The sequence below is a fragment of the Daucus carota genome, chromosome 4 (genome assembly GCF_001625215.2).
Source record: "Daucus carota subsp. sativus chromosome 4, DH1 v3.0, whole genome shotgun sequence".
NCBI classification, from domain to species: Eukaryota; Viridiplantae; Streptophyta; class Magnoliopsida; order Apiales; family Apiaceae; genus Daucus; species Daucus carota.
The window spans coordinates 41438820-41465536 of record NC_030384.2 but is presented as its reverse complement, the minus strand read 5'-3'; the positions used below and the strand labels follow the sequence as shown (position 1 = coordinate 41465536).

Sequence of the window (26717 nt, the reverse complement as noted above, 5' to 3'; positions counted from 1 at the left end):
AGTTTAATTACTACTTAACTATGTAATTATAACCTTAACAAATCATTATTTATGAAAAATGAAGTGTTATGATAGTGTTTTGTGTTGTTCTTTTTTTAAGATGTTCTGTGTGGAGTGCAACCCTATATATATATATATATATATATATATATATATATATATTAGGGTTTGCCCATTTTTAAGTAATTGAGAGAAAATATAGTTAGTTGAATAATATAATTTAATTAAAATTCAATCCATTAATACTAAAATATTAATAAAATGATGTAAAAATTTAAATTTTAAATAATAAATTACGAACTATATACCCGTCCGTGCTTCGCACGGGTTAAAGGCTAGTAATATATAAAATAAAACATATATCATACGGGAAACAATCCGTGGTTATTAGGGGTGAGCATTGGTCGGTTTGGACGGTTTTGAGGGTCCAAACCGAACCAAACCGAAATTATCGGTTTTCCAAAATTTCAATCCGAAACCAAACCGTTAAGTAAAAAAACCGAACCGAACCGGTCCATTTAAAATGGTTTGGTTCGGATTGGTTTCGGTTAAAACCGTTTTTTTATCAATATAACAAATTCAACGACAAAATTAAACTTGAAATTGCAAAACAAGAATTGAAAGTTTAAAATATATTATGAATTTGTATATTAGATTTTAATTATATTTTAAAAAAGATATTAAATTATAAGAGCTTGTAAAATATAAGGAGAGGGAGAAAGATGATAAAAATGTAATTCTTATACTTTTATTAAAAAAACAAAAAAATAATACATACAAATTAGTATATCAATATTCTTTAATAAAATATAATAATAGTTTTTTATGTTTTATTTTTCACATATTTTGTAGAATATAATTTTATTATCAATTTATTATTCACACATGTATATTATTATTTCAATATATATATTCGGTTCGGTTTGGTTATATCGGTCGGATTAGAGGTAAAAACCGAAACCAAACCGAAAAAATTCGGTTTTTTAAATTTCAAACCGTAACCAAATCAAACCGTTAATAAATCATAAAAATCGGTTTGGACGCTTTGGATCGGCCGGTTTAAATCGGTTTGGAGAATTCTTGCTCGCCCCCAGTGGTTATGATAAAATTATATTCGTATCAATTCTATTAGTGGAAAGCAAATCAAATTTGAAAATTGATTCTGCTGGTTATCCGTCCTCGCTGGTGCACCACGACCCGATCCGACCCTAATCATCTCCTTCATCAATCACTCCCCCACCCTCGTCTTCCCTGTCTCTTCTTGTTCACTTTCCCGCCATTAAACCCTAAACACTTTTTACTCTTCTTTTTTCACCACCTACCCACCATACTTGAAGAATTCATACAAGGTAAACTTCCTTCCTTTAAATCTTTCTTGATGAAGGAAGATTAATTTCAACTGCACATTGTTTGTTGAAGATTTCCTTTGATTTTGTGCAGCAAGAGCTTGAATTAATCAACCAATGGGTGATGAAGAAGACGCCTTTTATGTTGTGAGGAAGGGGGACATCGTGGGTCTATACGACAATTCTTCTGACGTTCAAGCCCTTCTCGTGCGTAATTATACACTTTTATTCTATTTATGTTGTGTGTATATATGTTCTTTGTCACTCCTAAGAGCCTAATGCCTGTGATCGCCTTCAATTATGGAATGATAAGGGCATGAATATTAACGGGATATTCCTTCAATTTGTTTATTTAGTTTGTTAAATCGACTCAGAGTAAACTAATTAACTGTCTAGGTCAGTGGAATATATAGGGGGTGTTTGTTTCCGGCTTAAAAGCCGGACTTCTGGTTTATAAGTTAAAATCACTTATTTATACCGTTTGTGTAAAAAGTCAAGAAACACTTATAAAAAGCTAGGAATGCTAGCTTTTGAATGCTAGCTTTTGTTTCAGGGTTTCTGCTTATTTCCCAAACACTTTAATCACTTATAAGTCTTAACTTGCTTCTAACTTTTACTCCACTTTTTTATTTTAAGCAAGAAACATTTATTTTAAGCTCACCCAAACGGCCCCATAATCTTCTTATATGTTCTGTAACTAGTATAATGATGACTCTTAAAAGTGCATGCTTGCTTATATTATACTTATTCTTGATTGCTTAGATGTATGATCCTTCTATTACTGTGTTCAAAGGATATTCTCTTCCCAAAGAGACTGAGGCATTCCTGAATTCACGTGGGCTTAAGAATTCTATTTGTTCCATTGGCACCTCCAGTGTGAAAACTGATCTTTTTGGCCCGCTTGCTGTGTTCCCTTTTCAGGTAATTACTATTGTATCTGCAAGGCTGAGCCTGCGGACACTCCTTTATCTCATTATCTGCAACGCTTGCTTAAGAATTCTATTTGTTCTATGTTCGTCTCTTCTTTTTTATCAGATAGATGTCACTTGCATTATTTTTACTTGAAGTTTAGTCTTGTCTCTTGTTCCACTTTCTCATCAAATTTGATTCTCAGATGGACCAAGACTCCAAGAGTCAATAAAGGAAAACCAAACATCTTACTCGGACTTAAGGTCTGAAAGGTGAGATGTGAGCATAATTTTGCTCCTTTGAGTAGAGAAGTTTTTTTCGTGACTACCTCTAACGTGTGATTGTTTTTTTTGAAAAGTTACAAAAGATGCTGAGAATCATGAGAATTTTAAGCAGATGCAAAAGGGCATTAAAAGAAAAAGCTGGTGCGAATAGTAGGATAGTCATCTGTTTGGGAATCGTACTTGTACAAACATGGCATAGAACACCATAAAATTACATTGCAATAATAAGAGCAGATACGGAAAGTACTAGATATCACTCCAGAAACGAATTCCTAACTATATAGGATCATGAAACACACCCTTCCCCCTCTATGAACAAGTATTATAACATTCCAACTACAAGAAGAGTGAAAAATTATTCAAAAAATGTAGATGTTTACTGAGTGAAGCCAATTTAGTGTCAATTGTATGTAAGCTTCCGTTATTGTTATGAAAATAAATTGTGTTTGTTGAAAAGAGAGTACCAGTTTCTTGTTTGTGTCCACCAATAATCTTTTCTTTTAAATGTTAATATTTATTTTATATAATTAGATATACACATCAATTTATATCTATCGAGTGTGTTTCTTCTTGATTTTGCACTTAACCTCTTGGTAGCCTCTTGCGCATTTCATGCTTATTAACTATGCCCTCCTCACGGATGCCATCATCCGTCTCCTCCGGATGTGATCAGGCTCTCTATTAACACTCGTAGTCTGGTTCTGGTTTCTGGTATTGGTGTATCTGTTTGTGTCTCAGGATTTTTCTCTTTTTTATATTTATTATGCGTCAACTAATCTAGTCAAGTATTAATCGTTGCTATGATTAAATTATTTAAGGCTCTAGTCAAGTATTATTCCTTGCCATGATTAAATTATTTAAGGCTTATATTTTAAGGAGTAGCTCGTGCAACTTGTAAATGTTGATTATTTTCAGGAACCAGCTAGCGATAAAGAGAAAGCAGTGCGGATATATTCTTCAGAAAAGAGGCTGCAGGTAGACTAGTGGTTGTAAAATCTAATAATGTTTAAAACATACACTACAACACATATAGCTGCTTGAGACTGATTTTTGTAAAGCATGTTCTTCTATTCTGATTTATATGAAGTATTCTTTGTTTTGCAGCGCCTTTAATGAAGATTTTTGTTGCAGAAACTATGCATTTATGTTCAATTTTACTATATTACCCTATGTTTGCAAAGTAGCAAAGGAAGAATTTGAACTCTGTAGACCCCTTTCTTACAAACCAAACAAGATATGAGGGTATGGCAGGAATTAGTTTAAGGGCTTAATGAAAGGAACATGTTTGCCAAATGCTTCATGTCCTGCATGATTGCTTAGGCTCTGTTTGGTATAGTTGTTGCAAACACCTTCAGCAGTTTTTTTTACCAATAAGTAGGTAAAAAAGTGTGGCAAAATTTAAAAAAACAGAGCTTTTGGCCTTAAAGTTGCTGTTAGAGAAAGTAGGTTCCCCCATGTTTTTGGAACAAGGTGCTTTTCAGCTGTTGCAGGAAGCATCTACATTTTAATTTCAAATCATACCAAAAATATTATTGCAAGACATGCAAATATTAAAAAAATTACCAAACACTCATGTGATTTTTATAACACTTCCCGCCAGCATCTTTTCTTTTAGCACCGCTATTTTGAACAGCAATCCCAAAAGGAACCTTATTTGGGAGACTGCTTACTTGGTCTTTAACATATTTATTTACACATTAGCTCCTTCGGATCTTGTCTGTGCCTTTCGTTTTTTCATTTCTCCATGTTGTGGTCATTTCAAATCCTCGACTGTGTGGTGTATGGAAGATGTATAATTAACGAATGGGAAAACTCATTCAAACACAAAATGGTAGGCAGGTGGTAGGATTACTTGAATGTCATCTGATCTAGAAAATCTAGTACTGATTTTTAATATGTTCTTTGCTTCTTTTTACGTAAGTTTTTTCAACTTTAGACGATTAGATTTTGATCTGTAAAGTTTGAGTCAAATCTTTTTTTAAAAATTCGGTTAGACAGATTAATTTTTTATGGCACTTGATAAGAAAATTTAGAAGCCAACCTTTTCTGTACCAGCTTAAACCTTGCTATCTAAGTGTATTGATGGATCTGATGATGTCATAGTCATAGTCATAGTCACAGGGGCTGATTTTTGAGCAGTGTAAGAAAAAGTAGGAAAGAGAAATGACTCAGGTAAAGGGAGTGTAATGATTATGTATAAATTTTACGGTCTTCCTTTTTTGTGCAAATATTATCATATTACAAAGTATTACCCAAAATGGGAAGATGTTTGTAAACACATGTAATAATGAAATTCTTTCCTTTCCTATTCCTTGTCTTTATTGTGAAAGTCTATACCACATAACGTTTTCTAACATCCAAAGCATTCATAAATTGTTTTGGACCAAGGAAAGAAGACATGATATATTTAATGCCAACATGTGTTTAAACTGAGAGTCATTTCTTGCACAAGTGTACTATATATAATAATTATCTGGCTATCAACTCTGGAGAAGGCCCTAGGAATTGTATTGAGATATGAGATATATATGAACCGTTGAATTGTTCTATTATAATATATGTATAATATGTTCAAGTTCTCACATTTCCAATAAGCATATTTTCAAAGAAATTGCAAGTTATCTCAACTTTGCAATGACTTCTTTTAGCATTCTCTGTTTAGGTTTTAACCAATAAATCACCCCACATCATCATACACATTGTCATGCTAGTAGTCAAGAATCAAGATTAAGGTTGCATTTATTTTAAATTTTTTTATCTTATATATATTTCTGTTGTGCATAATAAATTGTCTCAATGCTATTTTAAGAATCATGAACCCTGGAATTTATATGAATTTAGCCGGGGAGATTTACGGTTCTCTCCAGAACTTGTCTTTTGCCTTCTTTTTATATATTTATTTTTTAGCATGGTTCGGGGGGATCAAATCCATTCTCAAGCCCTCGACAAAATCAACCTAGAAGAGAGAATGCCATGGCTGTTCCAAAAGTTTCTTCTTATTGTGTAAGTAGTCTGACCAGTTCCCAGTCTCTTATCATGCAGATGAGTACATGTTCCCTGGACCTTGCTCTGTAGAGTGGTTTATGACAGTGTTTTTAAACATACTTAAGCTAACTCCATGTTCCATATTTTGGCTGTAAAGAGTCAATAATGCTGTTTTTTCCTTTCAAAATCTATATAATAAATCTCGCTACTGTTTGTTGCTCATTATTTTTTTCCTTTATATATGGTAGCTCACACAAATTGTGTACCAGCCTTAAATCAAGGATATGAAGATTGAAAATTTTATCGCAAAATTACTGATTTTCTGAACCTTTGACACGTCTAATGATGGGATCGAGCATGGAGTTTCTTGTGCTGAGTTGTTACTGTAATGAAGGCATCTTGAACGCAAATAGTTAATTACAGAAATTGGCGCCACAAACAAAAAAAGAAAATTAACTTGGGATGTTCTTCAACAAGTAACAAATATACACAAAATTTAACCTGCACAAATAGGTCTAAGTATCAAGTAAGTCTGATAACACGGAGATATGTAGTACATGCAGGTATGCACCCTCTGATACAGGTATCCTGAGTATCTGGTTAAGCTCATCTTTAGCCAAGTAAAAAATTTTCATGTTAGAAATTTGTTACAATCGTACATATAGTGATTAGGTGATTCCATATGACGTGGATATGGAAAGAGTAATTTTTTTATATAAATTTATTCTATAATTCTAGGCAGAAGACTGGCTGTTATATAAGGAAGAGAAAGTATTTAGTCGTGTCGTGTTAGCACAAAATATCAATTGATGGTATATTTGGTGGATGGAGTTGTCAGTTCACAAAGGTGTGGACATTTTGTTTTTGTTTGTGTTTTATCAATCTAACATACTAATAGATAATTTCTTCATCCAATCTAAATTATTTTCTACTAAAATTACAAAGCCTATAATAGTTTGGTGTAGTTGAATTTTAATCTTCTTATTTTCCAGACCTTCATTCTAGAGTTTGATGGTGCATCAAAGGGAAATCCTGGGCAAGCTGGTGCTGGAGTTGTTTTGCGTGCTGCAAATGGAAGCCTGGTATGCTGCTGATTGGCATTTATGCTTCTCTTGTATAATGTGACGGTGTCTGATATATATTTTCACAGGTTTATCGGCTCCGTGAAGGTTTGGGCATTGCAACTAATAATGTTGCAGAATAGCGATCTCTGATTTAGGATTGAAGGTAGCTCTGCAGAAGAGGATTACACATATAAGTGTGAAAGGAGGTTCTAAACTTGTTTCTATGGAGGTTAGCTATACTCCCTTGGTTTATCTTTCTTTCTTCACTCACCATGAATTTAGTAATTTACTCATTATTATCGTTGGCTCAACTTAAATCATAATTCAAATTTTAACCCATATCTTCTCTTACACTTGCATTATGTTGTAAATAGAATATGAGCTTCGAAAGTCAACTCTTTATTGAAAGCCACAACCAGTTTTCAGTGGTATCTTGTTAAACCAATCCTGGTTTCACCCCTGAAACCTATATATTTTTGGTTTCACCCTATTTTTTTACTGTGGTGTTTAGTATTTGGCATGTATTAACCTGGGTATGTTATGTTATACAATTTCTTACATAAACAAAAAGCAAGCACATACTGTGTACGGTAAAATGTTTCTTAATTCAATAAAAATAAAATTGATATAATAATTCATAAATATATTAATGTGACATAGTCCAGTTACATATTATTTTATAAGGTAATATAAGATCTTAATTTATGCAAAACTAATATAAGAATAATTTTTGAATATATGGAAATATTTAAGAAATACAAAACTACCATGATAGCCATAATTTTATAATCTTGCAAATTTAATATAGACAATACCTTTATATTCATTATTAGAATTTGAAACCCTTTTTTTTATACTACCAAATTTTGTTTCACCCCCGGAAGAAATTCAATTTCTTGCAGCTTATACTCTTATCTAAACTGAAAGACCCTTTTAGTGGTGCCCTTCCGGTAACAAATTTATTTTCATCCCTTATATTTCTAAAGTTCTCAGGATTGATTTTTTTACAATTACACAATAAAATACTCCTGCGTTCCCTCCATTTCTTTACTTTTTTCTTTTGGGGATGTCCTCAATTCTTTACATTTCAAAATTTTCTAAAAATAATAAATTTTTATAATATAAAAACTACTTTCACCCGCTATTTTCATCCATTTTTTATGATCTATTAATTATATTATAATTAGTTCTCCCACTTCACCCACTTTTCTTCCTTTTTCACACTAGTTATACATTTTTCTTTACCTACATACCCAACCTCAATGTAAAGAATTGGGTGGGACGAAATAGTAATATTTACTCTTTATTATAAATCAATTGCCCCTTTCATGAGCATGTGTTGCAGGGAGATATCTGACTAAAAATGTTTAGAGTTATTAATGAAATAATCGATATGTAGGAATACATACATGGCTATTAATAGGGTTTAGTTTGTAAAGAAAAAGTTATGCTGAACTTGGGGAGGTGTCTCAACACGAGAAGATGAATATTGCCTTATGGGTTAGGCCGGGGAGGTTTCTTGACTTGTCTTGTGTGTCAAAATCCTTTGGCCAATATTTTGAAGAAGTCCACGGGGTGTCATTGTAATGACTGCACAAAGATTGTAATTTTCCATTATGCGAATCGTTTCATTATTGACACTCTTCCACATTTTGTGGTTTATGATTGGAGTTCATAATAATATTACATACATATCATTAATTACAAAACTCCAATCATAAACCACAATTACATACATACATATCATTAATCATGATTGGATCGTGGGAGTATTGTGATTAATGATATGTATGTAATTATTATGAACTCCGATCAAAAACCACAAAGTGTGGAAGAGTGTCAATTATGAAATGATTCGCAAAATGGAAAATTACAATCCTTGTGCAAGGGAAATGTATATGTCCATGGTTGTCACGGCGTTAAGTCAAGTCGATTCGATGGGTCTCCACCTAAGGCACTAGTTGATTGGTTTCAGTTAGGGCTGGCAATTTCGGGTTTCGGGTCGGGTTCGGGTCGGGTTGACAGTCGCGGGTCAAAAAATTTACCCAACCCGAACCCGACCCGAAATTTTAATGGGTCAGAATACCCAACCCGACCCGCACTACCCGTGGGTAACCCGAACCCGACCCGAAAATTAATATTTATTAATAAAAATATTTTTTAAATAATAAATAAATATTATTTTAATCGAAATAAATTAAGTTTTATTAAATTAAATAATTTAATATTATATTTAACTAATAAATTTTATAAAAATAATATAAATAATATAAATATATATAATATTTATATTATATATTAATTTTCGGGTAATTTCGGGTCAATTTCGGGTAACCCGAATTCAACCCGAAAATGACCCGTTTTTTCTGGGTTGATTTTGGGTCAACCCGAATTCGACCCGAACCCGAAAACCCCCAACCCGAATTCGTATTTTGCGGGTCGAATTCGTGTCGGGTTGTCGGGTCGGGTCCAATATTGCCACCCCTAGTTTCAGTTAAGCCGAGTATATATATAATATTACTAAAAGCATAAATACCAAAATTGTTTCTATCTATAAATTTTAATAGGTGATCGAAGGGTTTTTAGCAGCAAACATGGTTAATGACAAAATCGAAACCGGATCAATGCAAAACTACTAGACTTTATTCTGAGATAAGAGTAAACACCTTATGAAATTTTAACGGAAGGATGACAATTAAAGTTCTTGGACATGTCCCTCCTCTGTCGGTATCCACACGAATAGCATGAACATCAATGATCGACGATGAATGAGGATTGTACTAGCCGCCAAAACAAAATCATCTATCTCTCTTTTCACTCTCTTATGTTTTGGTAAAAATGTGTAGCACAAGATAGTCTAAAGAAAATGTCAAGACTCAATCAACACTAATCTAATTAGTTTATTGTAACTCCCCCAAATCCTTTCTATCCGGACTTGGGTCGTCACATAACCTTGGCAAACTTGTCTTATATTACATAACTCGCCCCGCAAGTCCAGGGACGATATTACACTTCCACACAGTTAGCAAATTATTACAACGATAAGTCCAAAAGTACAAACTACTATAATTATTAAAAACATTCTCATTACGGGATCGAGTCTTCGCGTCCTTCGTCTTGCCACCACTTTACGCCTTGCCCTTGCTGTTGTACGCTTCCGAGTTGTCCTTAATCGTGCCATGTTCAGTTTTAATAGAGATAAAGAATTGCAAGTATGAGCAATTGAATGCTCATCAAGTCCACTAACAACTTATAAAGCAACACAAAATAATCCAAAAAAGAATTTAAGCAGATTCAAAAGAAGTGCTGCAATTAAACACACATAGAATTTATAAAAAAAACCATCATTTACTGGTCTCCAACCCAGTGGTCCCACACAAGGCTCGATCACCGCCATTGAGCGAGTACCACCCTGTGTCGCCCTCGCAGCTTGATCACGACTGTTGATTGGCGCCACTACACATCCACACGTTGCTAGCAAAAGGGTTATAATTTTTAACCCTTAAATTCTTCCCACACAGGGACACTGTTCTTTCTCTTCTCCACCACGAATGCAAATCATTCGTGTTGACTAGTATACCAGAACCTTTCCCAGAGGACAACGATACCCTTTTCTTCTCAACAACTTCTCACTCTTTCTTCAGCTGCGAACAATTGCACCTTTATAATTTCGAATTGAAATTTCTCAGATTTGAGAGAAGTCAAACATTCGAAGTCGAGATGTCAATCAGAATAGAAATAATGAATCGAAATCTGATTACTTGAACATGTCTGATGTGAATAATCAATTTCAAGAGAGGATATATAGAAAGAGTAAAATATCGGCAGTAAGAAAGAATCAAAACTAGGGCTTGAAATTAAGCTACAATGATTAATAAATGATCATTGATTCAGAGAAATCTTAAATCAACAATTCTCGTAACAGCTCAAGAATAGGAACACAATTCTCAAATGAAGTTGATCTGAAATAAAATAATGTTTAAAGATTTGAGGAAATCATAAGTCGACCTGAATGATGGGTGCACTCTCGTTGCGAAGAAAGTTGTCTTTGTTAAAGAATAGATATACTACTATAGTACAATACAATTTAATCATTGAATGAAACCTATTTAAAGAATGGAAAGATAAGTGTTTACCTTGATTTTAGGCTAGTTTTAATTCTTTCCTCCTTAATATCCCCAGCTGCTAGATCTTCAACACTCCTGGTTTCGCTCAGTATTGCTTTGATAATAAAAGGCTTGAGTTTCGCTTTAAGCCTTTTTATAAGCAATCTTTAGTAATGTTTGTTGTTAAGGACCTAAGAGTTATTTATTTATAAACCCAAGTCCTATTGATTATATATATTTATTATTATTAAAAACTAATAATACCACTCCCTATTAATTAATAATTTATATCATATTTTATTATCATACACATCTTTTCGTGTTAATTCCCCGTAGTTACTAATTATCGATCTAAATATTCGTCTTTTAAATTTAGCGAGCTCTATGCAGTAATTTCATTTTAGTCGCGAGAACATAAACTCCAAAATTAATATATATAATCAAGAAATCTATTAATTTATACTCGTATCCTAACTATAAATCATGATATCTAGCGCAACTTTACAGATAGATTTAATAAATTGTAGTTATACGTACTTGTGAGATTGCGGTCGTTACAGTCTCTTCTCATCGGTGTCGACAGAATGCGACACAAACCTCGCAAGTTCAGTAAATTTGGCTTCATAATCAGCCACAGATAGGTTCCTTTGCTTGAAGCCTTGAACTGTAGAAATTTAAGTTCCATTTGGTTTTCGAGGTATTTAGGGAAATACTTCTCTAAAAATAGCTTAGTAAACGTTTCCCAAGTTATAACATTAGTCCCTTGCAGATCCCTTTTTGCGTCCCACCAATAATTGGCTTCCCTTTCAACATATAGGTTGCAAACAAAGTCTTTTTATCTTCTCCCGCACCCACGATTTCAAAAGCTTTTTCAATCTCTTTTAACCAGGTCATAGCCTCGATAAGATCCGTGGTCCCTTTGAACTCAGGGTTGGATAGATTTGAAAACTTTGAAAGTGACCTCGGGTTTAGGGGGTTGACTGGTTGAGGTTTGATTGGGGTTATTTGGATTATTTTGAGCTTTTTGTTGAAGAAAGTTAATGAACATTTGCATCATGTGGGGATTGACATTTTCAAATCCGGGAGGTGGACCTTGTGGTGATTCTTCGGGTTGTTCTGGAAGAATTTTTTTGCACTGGGCTTTTATTTGACTCATGATCCATCTTGTTTCTACAAAAAGTAACTCCAAAAATAGTAACAGTATAATTCAAAATTTATCTTGGTTAAAGCAGAGTCACGGGTTTAGAAAGAACAAATAATATATTTATCACAAAGTAATTTCTCATAGTGATGTACAATCGAATGGTAAAGGTTTGTCAAAAGTTTTGTTTATAAAAACAGGATTTTAGGGTGAATCAATGAAATCTTACTACAGTAGAAACTCTTTAAATCAATACTCGGTAAATTAATAAACTCTCTGAAATAATAAATTTGTCCGGTCCCGACTTGGGCCAATGTAAAAAATTGAAAAACTCAATAAAATAATAAGATAATAACTTTTCGAGAGATTCCTTTATAATTTTCGGTCCCAAGAAAATCATAAATTAATAATTCATAGAAATTTGCTTAAAAATGCTGTACATTGAGCATATTTATTCCTCTTGTTTACATATACTGTACAATACTTTAAAAGTGATTATTGATTTCCAGTACATATGAACACAATAGTTATTAATTTAGGTTAAGTCCCAAGATTCGCTGCAATGTAATTCCAAGAGGCATGGACTAATTTGTCTTTTTGTTTGGTATGTACACTATAATCGGTTAAAAACTCTTTGAATTAATAATTATTAATTTATCGATAAATTAATAAATTTCTTCGGTCCCGATATTATTAATTTATATAGTTTTTACTGTAGTTCAAAAAAAAGTTTGTAGTTTTAGGTTTTCGGGTTAATTTTAAGAAAATAGTTCAAGTTTTCTTCGTCTTCTTTCTTCCTTTTTTTTCTTTTTTTTTATTAAGGAAAATGTTTGACTATTTACAGGTCTTGGAAAAAGAAAGTTATAACTCAAAGTTACATGTGAACAATATGAATACAAGCAATAGCTTAAAAGGTACAAGCAATAAACATGTCAATAGTGCAGTAAAATAACCATCCAACAATACCAGTGATCATCGTAAAGATACAAGGTTTGTGTACAAAAGAGTACCTAACCATCTGCATCTAATCTGATCATCACTGATCTATCATCATAACTAATCGTAACATGTTCATCATTTTTGGCATATCAAGAAATATACAAGAGAACTTGACCACATCACTATCTATTAGGAAGATCAAATGATCGATACTATCAAGTCTACATCAAAAGCTAAAGAGGATGCACGACTCTCTAGTTCGACACTATACAATAACGACAGCCAAAAGATATGCAGAGGTCAAAAGTAGTACCCGAGATACACCTATACTAGTAGTGTCATCCCGCAAAAGAGCAACCTGTACCATAGAGAAGTGGCAAATCAGCGTCCAAATAGCTCAGACACCCGACGCTTAAACTCCGCCCTAGCCCGCTCTTGTTGCGGCTTTTGTCGAGCGGGCTAGGGCGGAGTTTAAGCGTCGGGTGTCTGAGCTATTTGGACGCTGATTTGCCACTTCTCTATGGTACAGGTTGCTCTTTTGCGGGATGACACTACTAGTATAGGTGTATCTCGGGTACTACTTTTGACCTCTGCATATCTTTTGGCTGTCGTTATTGTATAGTGTCGAACTAGAGAGTCGTGCATCCCGCTTTACCTTTTGATGTAGACTTGATAGGATCGTTCAGTTGATCTTCATAGATAGTGATGTGGTCAAGTTCACTTGTATACAAGTACCCCACACTTAATAAGAACAGCCCATAATAAACATTTATATAGTCATAATTGTTCATATCTTAATCAGGCGGTGAAAAAACAATATGTTAGATAAGAGTTCCCGACATAAAATGGCCAAACCAGGACCCTTTAAATATATTTCGGGTTCAATTACTTACAACTAGAAAATAAATTATATTTTTACATTGTTTTATTCTTTACTTAGTGTATCCATACTATTTTATTAAAAGCTGAAAGACTTCTTCTATTATATCTCATTACAATATTGTAAAATGAGTTATTTCTCCTTCCACTTTGTGTAGTTGACATAATCCACTATCTAATTCTTATAATCAATTGCATCTGCAGTTGCTATATATCTTAATGTTGGGCATTTTGGTTGTGGTCAGCTGCTAATATACTGATACAATATGTATCTGTTCATTGTAATTATATTTGGTTTTTACTCTCTTCGGCGGCAAAATGAACTTTGCAGATTCAGGGTCTGTGGAAAACCAAAAACCAGAACATGGCTGTCTTATGCAAGGTGGCTAAGGAGTTCAAAGACAAATTTACATGGTTTGAGATCATGTTGAAAGGGTATATGCAGGGAAGCACTTTTTACTTATCTTGCAGTACAAAATGATACGTCGTAGCATATTTAGTTACCAGAGATAAGTTGATGGAAGAGCGTACCTGCTTTAATTGAAGCATATACATACATTACACTGTCGGATGCTTAAGGCTTAGTAATAGTTAGTAAGAGCTTTCAGTAGAAAATTTTAATACATGAATATAAACAAGAACAAGAAACTGACAATGTGTTACAGTTAATTCAGTAACTTCCCAGTCATGAGTCAAACTCATACACCGTGAACTTTTATGCTATAGGTTGTAAACTATCCCCTTATACATGTTGTTTTGTGAAGGAGTGGAACCCGGAAGCTGATGCTTAAGCCAATCTTGCTGTTTATCTCCCAGGTAATGACTTTTGGGCTCTTGAGCAAACTAGTTTAGTTTTACGATCTTACATATCATTGTGCCTTATCTTTGCAGAGGGTGAAATTCAAGAAGAATGTGAGCGGAAATAGGGTTTATAATGCATAAAAGTAGCACATCCCTTTTGTTTGTTTTTGCTGACAGGATCCAAGTGACAATGGTGTTTGCGAATATTGTATGTGTATTAGTGGTTCTAGTTAAGTACTGCCTCAGCTAGCTTTGTATAATGAACTTGGAAGATAAAGATAGTATGTAGGTAAATATTTAACAGTTATATAATGGGATTCTATAAAGGTTGTTTAGCATTACTGAGGGAAATAGTGAATTCGTGATGGCAACAGGTTGAAGACTTTTCCTAAACAAATAGAACTGCCTAAAGTCTGAACAAGTTATTTTTTTAATTTTCTACATTGTTATATGTTTGATTGAGCTATTTCGAAGCTAATTAATCATCTTTTTAATTCACTTAATCAATCTGGTTCTGTTGATAATGTAATAATGAGGGTGAAATTAATTCAAATCTCTTTTGAACGTGGTGGGATAGTTTGAAGTCTTATCCCTGCTAATTCCAGGTCTTAGAGTTTGTTCCCTTCTATTTGAGAATGAATATTAGCTATGAGCTTTTAAGCTCTACTCAAAGAAAATAAATTAAACCTCTTTTGAAATACACACAAATATATACAAGAAATGATAACAAATATATAAACTAAACCTCTTTTTAAATATATGCATACTAATTATGGCACTCGTAATATTTTTATAATTTTATATACAAAAAAGCTATTCCTATATTTACAAAATTTGTTATAGTACTTTTCCTTGGAAAAATAATAATTATTATATACAGGTTTTTCTTTGTGGTATTTTTGTGTCAGAAACAAATTTACTTTGTATATGTGGTCTTGAACAAATTCTGAAGTGATTTTCAAACTATACTCATTTGTAATTACAAAATCTTCTACTTTAGTGTTGTGATTCTAAAAGCGGGAAAGTTGGTGAGGGAGAGGATCCACGGGTAAGTGATTCTTATAAATGTAAGTCGGTAGAAATGTATCTTGAAGGTAAATGAGATATTTGGTTTTAGAGCTGATATATTTTAGGGGATAATTTGTGAAGTTTTGTTGAAAAGATTTGATGGAAGAAATGGTGTAGACACACCGGAAGAATTTAAGAATTTGGTGCAAACAAGGTCAGTAATGGAATACATATTTGATTTTAAAGCTTTAAATTTGTGAAAAGAGATGTATTTTTGGGAGGAATTTTGTGAAACTTTTTCGAAAAAATTTGATATAAGAAATGGTGTAGATTTGATTTGAAAAGTTTTTCCAACATTTTATGAAATCTAAAAAAATCAATCAGATTTTAAGATTGTAATAAATAATAAATAATTTTAATTGAAAATCATTGGATTTAAAATCCTGATTGAATATCTTCAGATTTTATAGCATAATTTAAAATCTCTTTTGAATATTCCAATATTTTATTAAATTTTAAAAAAATCTCAATTGAATACTTTTCGATTTTTAATGAATGAAAATAATCTTTTAAAATTTCAATCGAATCCGTCCCTTATCTTGGAAGCTCATCATTTCTAGAATATCTCTTTCACGATAATGAAGAATGACTTTTTTCGATACAAATCAAATATTTTTGAAAATATTGATAATTTGATATAACTAATTTATCTATGTAACCATATCACTGACATCTTTGGTACTGATCAAATTTTACAATCAAGAAGATCAAAATCAAAACCGTTATGGAGACATGAATATTATTTACAGAAAGGGAATATTTATCATAATAACGAGATTTGCTGGTATAATTAAATTTCGAATGACCGAAAAATGTATATTCCGGAGTTGGAAGAGAGAAGGGGATTATAAAAAGAACGTAATAATGACGTTATCTGAGTAGTACCGAAATTGGATTTCATTTTAAGACTTCCTCAGCAGGAGAGCGAGCTTATTTCGCCGTTTCGCGTAGTTTCATCTCTCTCTCTCTCTCTCTCTCTCTCTCTGTCTCTCTCTCTATCTTCTCTCTCTCTGCGAAATACCCGGTGCCCTGAAATCTCTGAATATCGTTTTCTCCGATCATCTCTCTTCTATACATATATCTAGATCTTATAATTTAATCGAATTATTCTCCGGTTACACCTAAGCCCTAGCCTCTCTGATTCTCCGATTTTTTCGCTCGAAAATTTGGGGATTTCTGTTGTTTCGTAGATATTTTCATCGATCTAGGGTTTTGCAACAGCTCCAATTGACGAATTATGAAGAGAAGCTAGGGTTTTGATATCGAGTCATGGTAGATCAGTGCTAATTGATGCTTTTTTTAGGGCTGGAACTTCAGTTTAAATTATTCTCACTGCCGGCACATGTTGCCGGTCTCCGTTTCCACCACGCCGACCGGAGGAGGTCATTCCGAAGAATTTGCTCCAGTTACTGCTGATTCTTTCACAAAGGTCCAGCCTTTTCATTATTATTGGGCGCTCCATTTCTATTGTTTGTTTTTGTGTGTGATTGTGTATTTATGTCTGTGGGTTTTTGGTTGGTTATATAATTTTATGTCTTCTCTTGGTCTCTTTTTTTGTTCTTTTGTACGGAGATTTCCCCTAAATATTTTGATATGATTTTTGTGTATGAAATTACTGAATTTGTTTGATTCGTATATGTAGAGTTATTGAATTCATCAAGTTGATCTCTATTCAGTTACAGATACACATCGTCCAAAAGCGTAATTCAAGTGTTATGACTTTATTCTGTTTTGGTCACTAGTTGCTGTTATGGATTAATTCAGATAACTTTCTAATTTACATGGCAATATATACCTCAAATTACTACTCCTAGGATATGTGAAACAAGTTCAGGTGAAATCGGAAACTAAATCAAAAATTTCTGTTTAGCACTTAATTAATATTTACTTTACAAAATTGCACGTGAAACAAATTATAATCTATAAGATTGATATGTTGAGCAAATCGTATGTCTCAATTCAAAGACTTTGATTTTCTTGGAAGGCGATACACATGACACACGTTTTGTTTTATACTTCGTGATAGTTGAAATGTCATTTATTGTGTCAGTGATTTTTTCTCCTTTAAGCATTATTGTAGAGAGTTTTTTTTTGTTGTGATGCTATTCTTGTCGTTTTGAGACAAACAATTTCAGGAGTATATGTATATAAGTAGTATATACTTAATCTTAATATACAAAGGTATAGTTTCTGCATGCGGGCATTTAAACATGTAGCCTGAATTGCATTTTGGAGGTAATTCTTGTCTAAAATGACGACCCCACTTCGGATCATTTCTTGTAAATAAATTGGAGATTATTCTATGTGGAGGTTGTGTGTGTGTGTGTGTGTGTGTGTGTTGGTCCATATTTTTAACTTACTGTAACTTTGACATCTTCCAGGATGGAATCAAGATATCTGTTGGCGATTGTGCTGTTTTTAAGGCACCCAAAGATTCGGCCCCATTTCTTGGAATGATCCATAGATTAATTACAAGCAAAGAAGAAGGTTTGAGGTTGTCTGTTAGTTGGCTTTATCGGCCTGCTGACGTAAAGCTTGTAAAAGGTCTTCCGCTTGAAGCAGCACCCAACGAGGTGTTTTACTCTTTTAACAAAGCTGAGATACCTGCTGCATCATTACTCCATCTGTATAAGGTTGCATTTCTTCGTAAAGGTGTTGAGCTTCCTTCAGGGTTATCCTCAATTGTGTGTAGACGAGTGTATGATACTGAAGCAAAGTGTTTACGGTGGTTTAGCGACAGAGATTATGTTAAGGTAAGTATATAATTCAATTAGGTTTTTGTGTTTTACATGCATGATTGTTGTTCATGTGACTGTAAGGCTATTCTTATTTGACTCAGGAACGCCAGAAAGAAGTAGATCAACTCTTAGACAAGACAAACATAGATATGTATGCAGCTGCACAGCCAGGAGGTCGTTCTCCGAAAGCATTAAATGGTCCACAAGTTAAGCCTAGTTCAGATAGTGCTCCAAACAGTTCATCCTCTTATCATTCTCAGGCTAAAGGGAAGAAAAGAGAGCTACTTGTTCAAGGATCTGATTCTGTGAAACGTGAGCGTACTTGCAAAGCAGACGATGCGGATTCTGGTCAGCTTCGACCAGATCAGATTTTAAAGCTTGAGATTGCTAAGATAACAGATAGAGGAGGCCTCACAGATTTTGAAGGGGTTGATAAATTGGTGCAACTCATGCAACCTGACAGTTCAATGAAAAAGCTAGATTTAGCTTGTCGAATCATACTGGCAAATGTAATAGCTGTAACGGATAGATTTGATTGTCTTACTAGGTTTGTTCAGCTCAGGGGTTTGCCCGTGTTGGATGATTGGCTCCAGCAGGCTCACAAGGGTAAACTTGGTGATAACAGTAGTCCGAAAGAAGGTGATAAATCTGTTGACGAATTTCTCTTGTCATTGCTCCGAGCACTAGATAAACTACCAGTAAACCTTCATGCACTCCAAACATGTAACATTGGGAAATCTGTGAATCATTTACGTACTAATAGGAATTCTGAGATACAGAAAAAAGCCAGGAGTTTGGTTGACACATGGAAGAAAAGAGTTGAAGCTGAAATGAATATGATCGATGCAAAGTCTGGCTCAAGTCGTGGTGGTTCTTGGCCAACTAAATCCTTGAATTCTGAAGTTTCTAATGTTGTTGGTCGTCGAAATGGAGAACCGACTGAGCCTGGTGTTACAAATTCCAGTGTACAAACTGGTGCTTCTAAAATCCCATCTGCTAAGCTTGGCATTAGTGAGAAGTTGTCTGTTGGTTCTCCTGGCACAGCTAAACAGTCACCATCAGTGACTGCATCAGAAGTTGCTGGTACTAAGGATTTGAGTACTGTGGCATTGGCTGGTGCAGGTTCTTCTGATGCCCCTCTTACAACCATTAAAGAGGACAAAAGCAATAGTTCTAGCCAGTCCCAAAACAATAGTCAGTCCTGTTCAAGTGAATATGGAAAAACAATCTCTTGCAGGGAAGAAGCAAGGAGCTCAACTTGTGTATCAATTGGTGTTAATAGGACGTCTAGTGGTGTTTCACGCAATCGGAAGCCAAACAATTGTAACGATGGAACAGCTGTCCAAGGGACTCAAAAGGAAACTAGTATTGGAAAGATGAGTTCTGAACTTAGGAGTTTGTCTTCTGAAAAGTTATCTCCTACCAGATTAACATCTGAAAGAACACCTGATGCACCCCATGTGGACAATGGTAACAGCAGGAGGCTCATTGTTCGGTTGCCAAACACTGCTCGCAGTCCTGCATGTAGTGCTAGTGGTGGGTCTGCGGAAGACGTTTCTGCTACCTCTGGTAAGGGTTCTCCATCGATGCAAGTTGAGGAGCGTGTAGAAAATGACGGGAAAGTAAAAGGAAAAATTGGTACTTTTCAAAGGAATGGTTCTATGAATGTGGCTGTGGACACAAATCAGCAAAAAGATGGATTGCCCATCTACGAAGATGCCAACATGTCATCTGGTGGTCTAAATTCTGATGAACTGAGCAGAGGTGGAGAATGCTCTGACAAATTGACAGAAACACCTAAAGATGCTCATTCTCCTTCGAGGAGTGCAGCAAAATCAGGGAAATCCTACGAGGCTTTGTTCAGTTCCATGAATGCACTGGTTGATAGTTGTGTAAAGGTTTCTGAAGCAAATGTAAATGCATCGGTTGGGGATGATATTGGAATGAATTTGCTTGCCAGTGTTGCAGCTGGAGAGATATCTAGATCTAATGTCTCACCTTCTGGATCTTCTGGTAAAAAGTCTTCATTGCCTGAAGAATCTTGTTCAGGGGAGGGTATGAGATTGCGGCATACTGATGAAGATAGGGATCAAAATGAAGATCACCGCAGAGAAGTGTCAAATGGTGCTATTATAGGTCATGGTAGTTCTAAAAATTCTTCGCATTCAAATCCTAGTGCAAAATGCACTGATGTGAACATGGAAAAGAAGTTGTCCACTGACAGCAGAACAGCTTTGTTCCGCTGTGAAGAAAAGAATGCGGGTCGTGGCGCAGCATTAAAAGCTTGCAATGGACCTGTTCCAAAATCTCATGAAAGGCCGCATGAACCTGTCCAAGAAGACACTGCAGCCATGTCTTCTGAAAATGTCAAGAAAAAGGTTAATGCAGCTTCTGATGAAGTTGACCAGTTTCAGGAACCACGGAAGCCGACTAACACCCGGGCAAGAGATGTTAATGCCTCGAGCTCGAAACCCGAAGTGGGAACTGATATATCTAATGAAACTATTGAGGTGAATGGGGTACCTGTGCCACATGATAGTGCAGCCACACTTAAGAACTTGGAGGTCAAAGCTAATGAAGAATCACCATCTTGCTCATCTTCCCATAGGTGCGACGAAGACAAAAGAAATGTAAAGTTGTCTGGTATGCGTGGAAAAATGGAAGATACGGAATTGCCAGGTTTATCTAGTACAGTTGGAAAGAGGGAGCCAGAAGCTGCAAAGGATGGTGAAATCAATTTACCATTACAGACAAAGCAAAGTGAGGACCAAACCCCTGGTTTAAGCTCATTAACTGTTCACCAGATGAGTGAAAATTCTCATGGAATTTCAGAAAAGAAAGATCTTAATAATTTGCATCTTAGTGGATCTCCTACTAAGACTACTGCACTACCTGTTCAGGAATCCAAGGAACTGATCAAGTCTAGTGGTAGCAAGTCGGACGTAGCCGAAGAATTCACTTACATTCCTGATATTTCTACTGTTACTGCTTCTGTGTCAGAATCGACTGTAAAGGTGGACTTTGATCTGAATGAAGGTCTTCCCATCGACGATGGAATTTCTGGGGATCTTGATAAATTGCCAGATTCTGGAAATGTATCATCAATTCCTTTACCTTTCACTTTACCAGTTCCCATCTCATTGGCTGAAGGTCGTCCTTCTGTTACCGTTGCTTCTGCTGCTAAAGGTCCATTTGTCCCCCCAGAAAATCCATTGAGGTTAAAGGGTGAACTGGGCTGGAGGGGTTCTGCCGCTACCAGTGCATTTCGACCTGCTGAACCTAGAAAGAACCAGGACAATCCCCCATGTACAGTTAGTGTTCCTTTAGTTGGGAGCTCCGCGACTAAACAAAGTCGCCCGCTGTTGGACTTTGACTTGAACATACCAGATCAGAGAGCTATGGAGGAAGTGGCTCCTCAAAAATCTGTTGCAACTTCCTCAGAAACTAGACGCAGTGAACATATTGGCGCTGGTTTTAATCTTGATTTGAACATATGTGATGATAGTCCGGATATTGGTCACTTCTCAGTTAGCAGCTGTAGAATGGAAATGCCAAAGAGGCCTGTAGGGCCATCTTTATATGGTGCTGAGTCGAGCACATCGAGGGACTTTGATTTGAACAATGGACCTGGTCCCGATGAAGGGGGTTATGAAGCTGCACCGCATGCTAAAAACAGTATTCCCTTTGCTTCATCAGTTCCTCCTGTCAGAATGAATAACATGGAACTTGGAAATTTTGCCTGGATTCCTCCTGGAGTCTCATACTCTCCCTTAGCAATGCCTCCTATTCTTCCTGGTAGAGGTGATCAAAACTATCTCACTCACCCTTCAGCAAATTCACAGGGAATTATGCTTCCACCTGGAAACACTTCATTCAATCCTGAACTTTATAGGGGTCCGGTCCTGTCATCATCTCCTGCAGTTGGCTACACACCAAATATCCCATTTCAGTATCCTGGATTATTCCCATTCGAGACCAATTTTCCCTTGTCATCCAATTCGTATTCTGGGGTTTCAACACCATTCACAGAATCATCATCTGGTGGCCCACATTACCTACCTGCTATCCCCCCACAGGTGATGAGACCTACGGGCATGGGGTCTACACATTATTCCCGACCCTTCGTGATGAGCATTCCTGGCAGTACTAGTAATGTCCCGGAAAGTAAAAAATGGGGTAGCCAGGGTTTTGATCTAAATGCAGGGCCTGGAGTTACAGAACTGGACAGGAGAGAGGAAAGGTTGCCTTCGGCATTGAGGCAGCTTCCTCTTACTGCTTCACAGGCATTACCAGATGAGCAGTTGAAGATGTATCAACAAATGGCAGGAGGGATGGTTAAAAGAAAGGAGCCAGATGGGGGATTCGACGGAGATAGGATTAACCACAAACATCCTCCATGGCAGTAGGACGTGTTAGTAATATGCATGAAGCCTTCAAATGCTGGTGAGAACATTTCTGTTTTTTGTATTGTATAGGTTGCACTCATTCCCTTGGGAAGAAGAGTTAATTTGATGTTTTTTTCTGATGACTCATGCATGCATATAGGTAATTTTCTAGAATTGGGCCAATAGTGGGCGGGCATATTTGCTTGTATCTGTCAATTGATAAATTTACCTAGGTCTCCTTATTATTAATTATATTATGAAATGTGAGAACGAGGCTATTGAAACACGCAGGTTTTTTATTTTCTTTGATACTTACCAGGCTTTCTGTTATGAATTCTGATGCTACTTAATAGTTGTTGTGCAGGTTGGATCTAGGTACGGGACTCTTGAAGTTCTCGTTTAAAATTTCATTGGAGGGTTGTGCGGGACACACTATATGTGTTAGGTTCACTAGAGCTCTTGTGTTCGAGACTGCTCCATCTCAACAAGCATTGCAATGTTGGCAGAACCTGTGTAGATATTTAACTTAAAAGGCATGTGCTCCGTCCAGAACTAGGGGAAAAGAGATTTTGACATGTATGTATTGCGCCAATTCTCACAATCACATCCTCATTGTTCATTTCTTTCAATTTAAAAGAGGACTGGGTTATAAAACTGCCGAGGCAGATGCTGGTTCTGTATGTGGATTGTTCTTTGCTTTCTACCATTTGTCATATACATAGTTGTTAGACTAGTGCTGACTTTCAAATTTTGGTTCTTTCTAAAACATAGATGAAAATGTTGATGATAAAGTGCATTCATAGGTGCCTGTTGATGTTATGTTTATGTGCCTGTAGCTCATGTCAGGAAGAAAAGAAGTCTAGATGACATTTGTAGCCTGATTCTATTCCAACTTGTATGCTACTAATATGAAGCTATGTCAACATGTAGGCATTGATTATAGAAAGTTTGCTGGTAGGAGCAAGAAGTTGGATATTAGGATCTTAGAGTGGACTATTGATAGTATTGCAAATGCCGGCTTCTATGGTTGTACATGATCCAAGTTAGCAATAATATTAGTAATATAGATATAGACTAAGAAAAGAGAGCTTTTACGTGTTTGGCTTAGTCTGATTTTGAGTTTGATACATAAACAATCGAGTCAGAACTAAAGATAATATTGGTCTAGGAGCTGGTTGAAATGATAAGATGGAAGCCAATTGTAGGAGAAGAATGCTTAAATCGGCAGCTTGTTAGAAAGCAAAGCTTGAATTCCCAATTGAAACATTTATCCTCCTGGCCTATGTTTGCTTGACAAAGCAGACCACTGTACAAGCTAACAAGGATTGCTTTTAGTTTGGCTGAGACTATACAGGGCTCTACTTTAAGTTACAAGCAGTGGATTCAAGTTTCAAGGATGAATATGATACCGAGTAGATCTTGTATTACCAAACATTAGTAACGGTCTTTTGAAAAAGAAGATGAATGGTCTTCTGATTTGCTTAATCTATATTACTACCAACTGAGACTTGACCTGACAGACCTTGGCAAGTTTCATATTATATTCTCTCGTGAATCCGAAGAGAAGTGAAGATTTTAACTTTCAAGTTTCAAAATTTGCTAGATAGTTTTGTCAACAAATGACTGAATATTGTTAAGCAGTATTTAGCAATGATGCCTGGAAGTCATGGACAGAGCTAAAGCAGGCTGCTTCACAGTGCAGAACACCCTTAAAGGTACTTGGTCACACACATTACAAATGATAGTATTACTTTGTTCTAACAAGTGTCTGCTTATTGTCCACTGACCCCGAACATTTCTCCTTTGTCCACTGACCCCGAACATTTCTTCAAGATATGCTTTTTTCTGAAATAAGTTCTTATTTTTTTGTCAAATAACGAATACGAAACACTTTTTTAACATTTACATCCAAAAAATTTACAAGAAAAATTCCTATTCACGTCATTATCAATTATCAATTAAATTTACAAGAAATTAAATTAAATTTCTTTAACTTCTTACTTCCGCTTCACGTCATTATCAATTACTATTCAGAAATGGACTGAACATCTAAATTGTCAAAAGATAAACCATTTATATTGAATTAATATAATCAACATAAGCCAGTGTTAATGTTCAACAGCTGAATGCTAATCAGATCATTGGAGTACTGCAGAGTGCAGACCATTTAATTTGAAGTCAATATGCTGTTCATTTGTATAATTGTAGCCATTATATTATATTTTATTTTTTTTGTCAGGTTGTAGCCATTATATTTGTTTCATATTAATATACAGCAAATATTCATTTCAATTGCAGCTCTCGTTACGGGGATAGACTGGACCCTTGCAATATGAATTCCTTCTCTGATACTTTTTGTTAGTTCAAACAAAGAACCCGTTCTGGTGAGCGTAAAATAGCTGGAACATGGACTTATTGTGATAAGTAAGTAGTTTAAATTATATGTACCGATAATTTTATATTATTGATGATTTATAATTTAATAAAATAAATTTGATAAGTTGGTTATTGGAGTGATGAAAATTAATTTTATTAAAAAAATAAAATAGTTTGAAAAAGTATATTGTACCAACTTCTGATAAAATTGATTTTCGGCTTATTGTTAACTTGACTTTAGATTATACTTCCTCCGTTTGATTTTAACTGCTTTTGATTTTTTTACACGTATTTTAAGGTGTTAAAAAAGTCACATCTAAACATAATTATTCGTTATAAAATATATACAAATAAAAGCTTAAAGTCTAAATTTTTATTTGATATAAGAATTGAATTTTTTTATTAAGTGTAGATATTATCTTTAACACCTCAATATACGTGTTAATAAGTCGAACAGTTAAAATGAGATAAAGAGAATATCTGTATCATACAAAAAAATATTTTTTTAGTGTAAAATGACTTCAAGTCCGGGCCAAAAATCTCGTAAAAGAGGCGCAAATATGGTAAAACAACACATATGTATAGGTTCGGTTGAGAAGCTGAAAAACAACGAGAACCATGAGAAACATAACAAACTTTGCAGCACCGATGCTCAGATCAATGCAGCTGGTTTCAGTTTTCATGGTATTGCATATGAAGAAATTATTCTAGAAAATTAGCAAAATATCTCATTTTGGGGACTTCGATGATCCAAATATTGGTTTTGGGAGTATATCTGTGGTCAAGTCCTGTCTAATGCTAGAGCACATTTGGAGCTGGCAAATGCGGTGATATTATTGTTTTAAAATGATTGAGTTTTATGCGAAGACCATTTTTTTTATCGGATACTTTACATAGCACACGATTTCTTTAATAAAATAAGAGTCACCTCGTAACTTTTACCAAGAAAGTATTCGTTATACACATTTTTAAATGCACAGAAAATATAATTTCATATTTTTTTCAAATTTTCTTAAACATTTAATTATTACAAAAATATATAAAAAATCATATTTTATACTTTCTCCATCCAAAATTAAATAGGCTCGTTGATTTCGGGTACACAATTTAAAGTTTATTGACCGCATAGTTACATTACTTATTTTTTAAAATTTGTTTTTGCAAATAAAAATTGAAATATGAAGTTTTCATTTAAACAAACACATTTAAAAATATATATTTCGAAATTAGACGACGAATGCACTTAAATTACATCTCCAAAGTCACCTAGCTTACCAGCTTGGTAAAAGTCGGGTGAGTATTACTTTTACTTTAGGCTGCTTTATCTAGTAAGTACAGAAATCCAGCTGGTCTGCATCATTGTTCAAAACTCAACTTTTAGGAGGGGATTGATTGGCGTTGTCCTACACCACTACTGACTTCACTGACTAATCACCCTGTAATTAAACTACCCACAGTAATAAGCAGAGCTAAATTCAATGACGAGTAGTTGTACACTTTGAACTACAGTGAAATGTAGATAAACTTGTTTTCCCTTCGTTTTTTAACTTGGGAATGTACGTTTACGTGGTTGATCGGATAGTAAAATATTACTCCCTCCGTCCCCTTTTACATGTCCATTTTGACTTTTAACCAGTCAAAGTAAGAATAATTACTAATTATCTAAGATGTATTTTTTACATCTAAATCTAATCTA

The 26717-nt window shown here is 34.8% G+C and overlaps 1 protein-coding gene and 1 pseudogene across 2 annotated transcripts; both read left to right on the top strand.

Annotated features, from left to right (window-relative positions):
• The first annotated feature begins 1120 nt into the window (after window positions 1-1120).
• LOC108215696 (uncharacterized) lies at window positions 1121-14875 on the top strand (annotated as a pseudogene).
• Window positions 14876-16717: 1842 nt separating this feature from the next.
• Window positions 16718-23470, top strand: LOC108218421 (uncharacterized). 2 transcript variants are annotated; one of them, XM_064092391.1, is made up of 4 exons: window positions 16718-16951; window positions 17904-18275; window positions 18362-22703; window positions 23010-23470. In XM_064092391.1, the coding sequence occupies exons 1-3, from the start codon at window positions 16865-16867 to the stop codon at window positions 22664-22666; spliced, it is 4764 nt and encodes a 1587-aa protein (XP_063948461.1). In that variant the 5' UTR covers window positions 16718-16864; the 3' UTR covers window positions 22667-22703; window positions 23010-23470. The 2 variants fall into 2 exon arrangements, with proteins under 2 accessions (XP_063948461.1, XP_063948462.1); XM_064092392.1 differs by having other exon boundaries at window positions 22999-23470.
• Window positions 23471-26717: the final 3247 nt, after the last annotated feature.